This window comes from Ictidomys tridecemlineatus, chromosome 4 (genome assembly GCF_052094955.1).
Source record: "Ictidomys tridecemlineatus isolate mIctTri1 chromosome 4, mIctTri1.hap1, whole genome shotgun sequence".
In the NCBI taxonomy this organism is placed as follows: Eukaryota; Metazoa; Chordata; class Mammalia; order Rodentia; family Sciuridae; genus Ictidomys; species Ictidomys tridecemlineatus.
This window is the reverse complement of record NC_135480.1, coordinates 59,626,229-59,636,192: the sequence shown is the minus strand read 5'-3', so window position 1 is coordinate 59,636,192 and position 9,964 is coordinate 59,626,229. Positions and strand designations below refer to the sequence as shown.

At 40.0% G+C, this 9,964-nt stretch overlaps 1 protein-coding gene across 1 annotated transcript; it reads right to left on the bottom strand.

The window, feature by feature from the left end:
• Positions 1 to 8,669: 8,669 nt before the first annotated feature.
• LOC101962939 (olfactory receptor OR51C1) lies at positions 8,670 to 9,686 on the bottom strand. Its single transcript, XM_013357639.2, has one exon. It carries the CDS (start codon positions 9,684 to 9,686, stop codon positions 8,742 to 8,744), a length of 945 nt encoding a protein of 314 aa, XP_013213093.2. The 3' UTR covers positions 8,670 to 8,741.
• Positions 9,687 to 9,964: the final 278 nt, after the last annotated feature.

Sequence of the window (9,964 nt, the reverse complement as noted above, 5' to 3'; positions counted from 1 at the left end):
AGTACTTCTAGCTTTCCTTCCCTCCTGTTCCCCACCACCACTTATGCTCTTTTTTAAGCTCCAAGTCCCTCTTTTCCAAAGGAAGGACTGTGACAGCTCAAATTCTTTGATTATTCACTGCCCTCCAGGAAGATTTAAATTTTTGGAAGGGGACCCAGGGAGACACATGATTATCCCTAAATGAAGAATTCCCAAATTTTCTCAGGTTTTTCCTCTGGCCCATACCTTCATTGTCTGAGAAGGAGGTGGCTTTTTTTTTTTTTTAAATAGGTACACTCCTTTTAGGTAAACCTATCTTTTTTTCCTTCCTCTCCCTGCCTCTCCCTCCATTCTTTTTTCCCTCCCTCCCTTCCTTTCTTTATTCCTTATATTTATTTTGAATTCCATAAGCATTTCTTGTATGATATAGTATTCAGCTTTTTGTCACTGGGACAAAATAACCTGAGAAAATCAATTTAAAGGAGGAAACATTTATTTTGGCTTATGGCATCATAAGTTTCAGTTCATGGTCAACTGACTTATTTTTTGCTGTAGGCTTACAGCGAGGCAGGAAATCATGGCAGAGAGAGTGTAGTGGAGTAGAGTTTCTCATCTCATGGTCTCATGGTGACTGGAAAGCAAAGAGAGAGAAAGAGAGAGAGAGAGAGAGAGAGAGAGAGAGAGAGAGAGAGAGAGAGAGAGAGAGAGAGAGAGAGAGAGAGAGAGAGAGAGAGAGAGAGAGAGAGAGAGAGAGAGAGAGAGAGAGAGAGAGAGAGAGAGAGAGAGAGAGAAGCAAAGGACAAGACCTATTCTTCCAGGGCATTTACCCTCAGTGACCATCGTCCTTATAATTCAATCACTTCCTAAAAGCCTCACTTTTAAACAGTGCTTCATTGAGAACCAAGGCTTCAACACATGGTTATGTTGATTTAGAGATGAAAAACATTTTCCTTGCCTTCTACATCGCTTGCTTAGGGTGGAAGACAGACAAACAATGAATGAATTTGAGTATTGTGATAAGTGCTAGCATAAAGTACACATTTAATGCATTGGAGGGGGAGAGGCATGATCAGAGGAAAATTCCTGGAAAAAATGATTCTTTTGTTCAGTCTTGAAACATGAGAGAAAGTTAGAGAAGGGAGTAAAAACAAGGCAGTGGGGATAGGCAACACCACAGGTTTTCTAGGTAAATAGTTGGTCCTTAGTTCTAAGATCAGTAAGTGGGAAAACAAATGCAATTGCAATGGAAAAATAAGAAAAAGAAAACAAACCACAGGTAAGAGAAAAAGGCCCAAAGTCAATCTCTTAAGGAAAAAAGAAAACTCACCTGGAATTGTAAAATCAAAGGTAGTTACTTCCTGTGATAACTTCTTCACCCCAAGGTTGCCTCCCAGCAGATCCTAGCATGTTCCCTGTGCAGACTCTTCACTCTGCTCCTGCCTGTTAGATACCACCCCACCTGAAAGGTGCCTCTAAACCATTCCCATTTCCCCCAAAGAGAGCTTGGTTTGAGTCCTGATTTTGGAAGTCCTGATTTTACAGTGATATTTTGAGATCTTTGTCTTTCCTAGAACCTGTCTTAACAAATTGCTCATGTCAAGGATGATATTGCATTTTTGGAAGCCCTATGTTGCTTTGTCCCAACCTCCTACTCCACTCAAACACCTGGGCTCTGATCTTATTAATCTTTTTCTCTGCTACATTCCTTTAGTACCAGGCCTTAAGAGGTAATTGTCTCTAAAAAGCCAATTTAGAAGGAGGCTCTGACTCTTGGAAATCAATTCTTCAGGTGTTTCCACTGACAGTATTCAGGTTTTCATGTGATCCCTCGAAGGATTTTTTTATGTCTAACCTGGGTTTTTACTACAGCTGGGAGATACCCTTCAATGTGCCTTAATGGAGAGGGGTTTAGAGACCAGCAGTCTTAAAATATGATATGATAAAGTGAATACTAACAGATTTGAATTGGATTCTCCCCGTCTTGGATGAGCAAGGGCAAACAGATCCAGGGTTCACGTCTATTTTCTCGTCTCCATGTTTAGAATTTGTACAGAGGCACAATAGCTTCTCTTTCTAGACAAATATCAAATCCCAGTTATTCTACCAGTGTTATTGAAACACAAAGAGCACTTTTCAGAGGCAAACAATTATATTCTTCAGGAAGATAGAGGAGCTGGTATCTTAGATCCATCCATCTATGTCTCTATGATAAAGAACTTGTGGGGGGATGTAGTAATTCAAACAAATCATGCTGAACAATGTGAGACAGAGCCAAGGAACCATTTCTGGAGAAAGGCCAGGTCACTATGCCCAAAAGCAGTGGGGCCCAGGGTGAAGAGTAGTCCATCATGGACGGGTATCAAGGAGAGCATGATATTTCCCTGTGCTGATAGACGCAGAGCCTCTGCTGGCCACAGGATCCTTAACCCCTCTCTTCACAGAGCACCTTTTCTGCTTTGCTGGTACATGTACTTCCTTACTGAAGTCCAGGAACTCTGGCCAGTCATCTTGTCTCCCAATGTCTCTATCCAAGAAGACCTCATGTTTTCTGGCTTCCTGCCTGAAGAGTCTCCTTGCTATACCCAGCTTCAGCTTCTCTTTGGATCTGAATGTGACAGCTAGGTTCATTCTCACCTGTCTTTCTGGACTGGCAGCCAAGGGACTTTTTAAGTCTGTGAAGGTGTGGGTAGGTTACAAGTGTTGTCCTATCATGAATCAGTTTGTGGGAGCTTCAAGGTCTGTGAGACTGGCAGGAGCCTTAGTTTGTCAGGCTCCAGGTGAGGATATACTCACCTGAGAATGGTGAGTCCAATTCAGAGAAAGCAGCTGGAGTTGGCCTTCTATTTCTGTAACAGGCTTTTTTTTTTTATAACGCTCCCTGGAAGGCCCATGGGAACAGGCTGTGGGAGTAGGAGCTGAGGCCCCAGGGACTTGTCAGCAGAGGAATAAAATCTCCATGTCCACTGTGTGCCACTCTCATAGCTTCCTACTGTTTCTTTCTAGTGGGGCAATCTCAAAGGGCTCCTTTCCTCTGCCATTAACATCACACAGGTCTCTTGACAATGTGGCCTGACTCTTTCAGCCAACCCAAGCTCTCACAGTTAGCCCCAGGGGTAGTGTGTTTCTTCATTAGCCACTCTGCAGGACACGACAGGTAAATGGGTGAACAGTTATGCTTCTTGGGCTCTTGGAGTTCACATCTTTAAAAACCAAGATACACAAAAAAAGAAGCCCTACAATTCAAAATAGGGTCATGCACATCTCCATATGTTTCCTCAGTTTCTCTTTCAGTTGAAAAACAGCCTTTGAGGTAGTGAAATCTTTCCTTATTGCACCTGTGTCACAGATAAATGACAGATGCAATAAGAACTCTTGACTGTAGGTTACAGTGTTCACAATGGTTGGAGAAATCTATATGCAGACTTTTCATTCATTCATATTCAACAAATATTTATCAAGTGCCTATAATATCATAAACAAAATAATCAAAAAATCCCCACCTTACGGAGTGTACATTCTGATGAGGGAGGCAGACAATAAAGAAATTAATACATGAACTAAATAAGATGTTAGGTTTTCATAAGAAGAACAAATATCAGTGAGAAGGGAACAGATAACTATCAGGGGGAAGGAACTGAACTTTAGATGAAGTTGTCAAGGAAGGCCTCACATAATGGAGCGATTTGAGGAGAGGCCCAAGAAGTGAGGAATATATCTATGGATATACAGGGAAGACCATTCCAAGAAGGAACAGATATTACAAGTAAAATCCTTGAGGAGGGATTTTACTTGTAATATCTGGTAGAAAGCCAGTGCTCCTGAGCAGAGAGAATAGGTAGAAAGTAGAAGGGAATGAATCGAGGGTTCTGGGAATTGGGCCATATTGGGCCTTATGAGGACTTACAGGCCATTTAAGGACTTTTACTTAGCCTCTGGGTGTGCTGAGGGTCCATGGGAAAAATTTATAAAAAGATTTATTTAAAGGAAAGATTTATAAAAAAGGATCTGAAGAGAGTTAGACTTTAAATTTTATCAGAATGGTTTTCTCTAATTGCCCTCTAGACTCGTTTGCATTGGTATGTCATTGCCCATTCTGATCTTTCTTCCCTCATTTCCTTTCTGTGACTTCTTCATGCTCTGAGCCCTTACGACCTAGCTCCAGCAAGCATCCCCAGGCCCTTTGACCCCCTGATCTTTATCCTCCAATGACATGTGCTCTGCATCATACCCAACAGGGCTATCTTTGTACTTTATGTAGTACTTTATCCCCCAGCCTCTCCACACTTAGAGAGCTAAGCACATTAGTCTACACTTATCATTTCACTGCAATCTCTGAAAAGAAATACTTTCTCACCAATGAAACACCAAGAGTTTCTTATTATTCACCTGTATCTGGCCTTGGAGTTTATTCATTGTGTAACAAACATTTCCTTAGTACTAGTTTATGTGGGTACCATTGCTGTGCTTAGATGCTGCAGAGGTAAATAAGATTAAGTCTTTGCTTTAAATGTGATCATAGATATTGATTCAATCTTGAAATAATATGGAAAAGCAGGAGGAGTCACTGTTTTTTTTTATGAAAACTTGAGAAAGAGCCTTTATTTAGACAGGAGGTAGATCCAAGAGGGTATTTGAGCAGAGAAAAAGTAACGCAGGAAGGAAACAATTTTCTTTGGGGGGACTATTAGGTGTGGTTCAGTGTTGCTGGAGCATAAAAGAAATACAAATGGAAAGAGAGAAACTGGAGAGGCAAATAGATGTGAGCAGATGGTAGTTTGTGAACTCAAGGACTTCTGTTGGAGTTGGGGGGAGAATGAATAGGTCTTAGCAGGGACATCATATCCAGATGTGTGTTATAGATTGAATTTCCAGACTGCTGGGAGGGTGAATTTGAGGAAGATAAGATTGGATATGTTTACAAATTTAGTTAAGAAAAATGAAAACTTAAATTACATAATTTTCTTCATTCCTCACATCTAATTCTTAATCTTGTGTAAATTTTCTAATAATCTATTGAATGTTTGCTTTTATTCTCATCTTTACCCCCACAACTGTGTTCAAGTAGCTGTAACAGTGGCCTATGACTGCTACTGCTCTGGCTTCTGGGTCCCTGCACACTGTGAGCTTGTCCGTCCTGGCTGAAGCATGGCATTTTCTCTGCAGCTCACCCATTCTGTAAGCATCCAACTTGCTCACTTCTTAGTGATGAAAGCTCACCATTTTCTAGGATTGGATTGCTGGACTTTAGGGATGTGTCCAGGTTAGTGCATAGGAGGGGAGGTGCTGGGTTGGGGAGAAATCTGTAGAAGTGGTGTGAACAGTCAGATGTTTGGTTCTTGAGACTGAAATTCCTTCTTCTTCTCCTTTTTTTAGGACTCTGAGTACCTCCATCCTTCTTCTCCAGCCCACATCATTCCTTTTCCTTCCCCACTTTCTCCACACCCCGCTTTATGTAGTATGTGGAAACAATTAAACAAAAATCTAGTGTCTTATCCTATGTCATTTGAGCTCTTCTACTTTCCATCCTGGACCTTCTGTAGCTTTTTGGGGTGTGTGTAATGAGGATGATCCATAGGGTACAGGTGAGGGAATAGAAAGGGATAGAAATAAGCAGAAACTGGCTTTTGATTCAAAATATAAATTACCTCTTTAAAATGGCCTTCTCACTTTTATGTTTTTATCAGCACTCATTAGTGACTAGATAAGGTGTGTTAAGGAAGAACTAAGGCTGTATGGCATTAGTAACTAGATAAGGTGTGTTAAGGAAGAACTAAGGCTGTATGGCATGAGGGCAAGCTTACATGAAGCTACATGAGTCATGGTGAAACTTTCATATTGAAGGGGGCATCTCCTAATGTCTCCTTCAAAATGTGGAGCTCCATGAAAATTTATCTGTAGACACTAAGAATAATTTTCTGATATTGGAGAGATTCGTTATCTTCTCGTGTGCCCTCCAAAGCCTTATGTACCTTTTAAGATGTAGTTTGTTTATTCGTTAATCCAACCAAGATTAAAAGCTACTGTGGGACCGACACTGTGGATAGAAATGTAGGAACAACCATGACTATGACACAGTTCCTTGTCTTGAAAAGTGAGCTCAGAGCCTGCTGTGGGGAGAAAGGATACTGGAGAGTCTGAAGAGGGTTGTCAAGAAGCACAAGGTATTACAGGTGTATCTGGGAGGACACCATGAAGACAGAAGGGATCAGGAAAGGTTTTGAAGTAGGGCCACCTCTCCTGTAAATCAGGGGGAGGGAGACAGAGTGCTATCAGTAGAGGTAACAGTTTGTGCAAAGGCTTGCAGGTGATAGCAGTCAGTCAGGATTAAGGAAATGCAGGGTATTCATTGTGCCTGGAGCATTATGCGGAGGAGAAGCAGTGAAACTTGAGAGGTCAATAGAGTCAGGTCATTGAAACATTTTATTGTTTTAACTATGTGGCAAATCCTTGGAAGATAGCATGTATGAAATAATTCCTTATCCTTAACAAACCTTATTTCTGATGAGGAAACCAGAAAAAAATATTAATATTAATATGTTGGTCTATAAAAGTGCTAGAAATTAAAAACAGCAGGTAAGAATGAGAGTGGATACAACGCCTGAATTGAGGGAGAGGTGATGGTGTTATTATTTTCATACCATCAAGAATCCTGCAATAAGGCACTCGAACAGGGAAGGGACCTGCATGAAGTGAGGAGGTCAGCCATGTGGGTTGATGAGGCAAGAACATTCCAGGCAGAGAGAATAGCAAGTGTGAAATGTGATGATGAAACCTGCTTGATGAACTAAAAAAAATATTCAGATTAGTGTGGGTATAGTAGAATTAGTCAAGGGAGAGTAACAGAGGGTGGAGTTGGTTGGGATGGTGGGGGGAAGTCAGATCAGACAGATTGCTCATGAACTATTACTGTGAATTTTCCACAGATAAAACAAGAGGCCATTGGAACATGCTGTACAGAGAAAGTGACAAGATCTGCCTGTGGATTAAAACAAGCACTCTGCTATGATTGCTATTAAACCCCATGCTGCTGTGAGGGAAAATGGGCTATCAAGCAAGGATGAATGAAGGAAGACCCTCTAGGAAGCTATACAGAAATGACTTCAGGTCCGAGATGATGGCTGGCATTGTGGTGGTAGCAGTAGAGGTGAGGTAAGGGGGTGAATTCTTGACTTGCTGATAGGTTGGTTTTAGAATAAAAGTGAAAGAGAGGCATTAGGGTAATTCTTGGTTAGGGACGACTGGATGAGCCTGTGTTTTCCTTGATGGGAATAGTAGGATTTTGTACATCTTGAGTCTAAGAATTTTGAGACATTTTAGTATAGATATTGATGCACAGGCAATTGGGAGAATGTGGAGTATAAATACTAACTTGGGTTTTATCAGGATATGAGTGATATTTAAAGCCATGATGTTAGGTGAAATGGGAATATGACAAAGGGAAAAGAAAAAGGTCTGAGGACAGAATACCAAGGTATTCCAACACATGAAAATGAAGACTAATGACAACCAAGATGAAATTATTCTTGTATACATGTTGAGAATTCTTACATCACCCTTATTATTTAGTAGCCAGTACTATAGTTACTTAATAAATTCCCTGTAAATATGAATGAATACTTCTGTTTTCTTTCTGGACCTGATATCAGCTCTAGAGCCCAACTTACCTGAGTGATATCAAGGAGGAGAAATTCTAGACTTAAGGCTTAGAATGTTCTGATGCCTATGTCATTGAAGTATCTGCTTTAAAAACTTGAGAATTAGTGTAAATATACAGGGTACAGATGATTAACATTCTAGAGTAAGCTGTCACATGACATGACACAGATCTGAACATTTCTAAGTAAATGATGCAAATTTTAGTTAATTTGCAATTTATGGTTATTTCAAGTGAAAATTGATGGAGGGCTGAGAGAAATTTCAGTATATGTTTCAGTCAGGAAAGATCATCAGATAGGACATACTTGTAAGGTCTAAAGATTTTGATTTGAGTGTTTTCTTCCTAATTTGGTTGAAAATTTCTAGAGGACAGAGGCATTTATTTCTTGAAAAATTATTTGTATTTTTACTTCTTTATGTCCTCCAGAACAAATCATGTGGACTGATGTACATATACTAATTATATATACATATATATTATATTACACTATCGGTAGCAGTATAGCACTTAATTTAAGAATGTGGGGACCCTGGAGTCAGATTGCATGGGTATGCTCTGCCACTTACTAGATGTTTAAGCCAGCTACTTAATATTTTATGACTTAAATTTCTTGTTAGTAATGGAATAACTATCTTATAATGTGGATTTGGAAATAAAATATTTTAATTAATGTAAAAATACTTAAAACTCATAACCTGTCAAAGGAAATAATACATATTAGTTTAAATTATTAGTATAGTTGGAAAACATCTACTTTTCACAAAGGAGGGACTTCTTCATGTGCATTCTAACTTCTATGAGGTGGTTGAGGCAAGAATAAAATGGCTATCGAAAGGGATCAAAGGCAACATTTGAAGAAAAAGTAGTAAGAGGGAGAAATTCTAGACTTAAGGCTAATAATGTGCATGCTTCCCATTTGTATATCTATGCCTCCTCTTCTATAAACTAGGGAGGTTAGAATAGCTGATGTTCTAGAAAACATTCCAGCTTTAACTTTAAATAATTGTATATTCAGCTTCAATGAGCAACAGATTTTGTTTTGATTTCTTAATTGATAACATGGCTGGAGGTGGAAGGATCCATCTATCTCTAGACTACTACGATTCTATGTTTCTTTAGAATGGAGAATTTTTATCACAGCTCTACGTATCTGTTTGGTCTTCACACTGTAGATAATGGGATTCATTACAGGAGGGATCAGCAGGTAGGTGTTGGCGATCATGGTGTGTACATATGGCGGGGCTCCTTTTCCAAATCTGTGCACAAAGGATAGACTGATCAATGGAATATAGAATATAGCCACAGCCCCAATATGGGAGATGCATGTGCTGAAGGCTTTCCTCCTCTCTTCAGGGGAAGCAATGCTGAGCACAGTCCTAATGATCAAAACATAGGACAGGAGGATGAGGACTGAGTCCACACCAACAGTAGAAATCATGGCAGTCAATCCAACTGCACTGTTGATCCTGGTGTCTGTGCATGAGAGCTTCATCACATCAGGGTGGAAGCAGTAGGAGTGGTGCAGCACGTGGCTGTTGCAGAAGGACAATCTTTTAAGAAGTGCTACCATTGGTGTCAACATTAGGGTTCCCCTGATGACAATTGCCACTCCAATTTGAGCTATTCTATAGTAGGTTAAAATAGTGGCATACCTAAGTGGATTAGAGATGGCCACAAAACGATCAAAAGCCATAGCCAACAGTACTGAAGATTCCATGACAGTGAAGAGTTTGATAAAGAACATTTGTGATAAGCAGGCATTGAAGCTTATCTCCCTGGCATTAAACCAAAATATTCCAAGCATGGTGACCAGAGTGGATATGGACAGCCCAAGGTCTGTGGTGGACAGCATGGACAGGAAATAATACATGGGTTCATGGAGACTGGGCTGCGTGACAATGACGAAGAGAATAAGGCTGTTCCCTGAGAGGGCAGTTGCATAGAGAAAGCAGAAGGGAATGGAGATCCAGGTGTGGAAGGCTTCCAGCCCAGGAACACCAGTAAGCAGGAAAATGATGGAAGAGGATGTGAAGTTCTGGAAACTTGACATACTGGATTAAAAGTACTCAGAACAAGTCTGAAACAAAAAAGCTACATTAGGATTATTTCTAATTATAAATATTCAAACAGAAAACTGACCAAAGATGAATATCTATATAATATATAAAAATATGAATGGATCACTTAAATTGATAAAAATGACATGTAAGATTTCAACCACTATGGTAGATATCCTAAAAATATTTGCCTCAGCCCACAATTTTCCTTCTCTGGGGCTCTTTGCTGTTAGCTATATTTATCTCATGTGACCTCTCTTCCACTGTTACA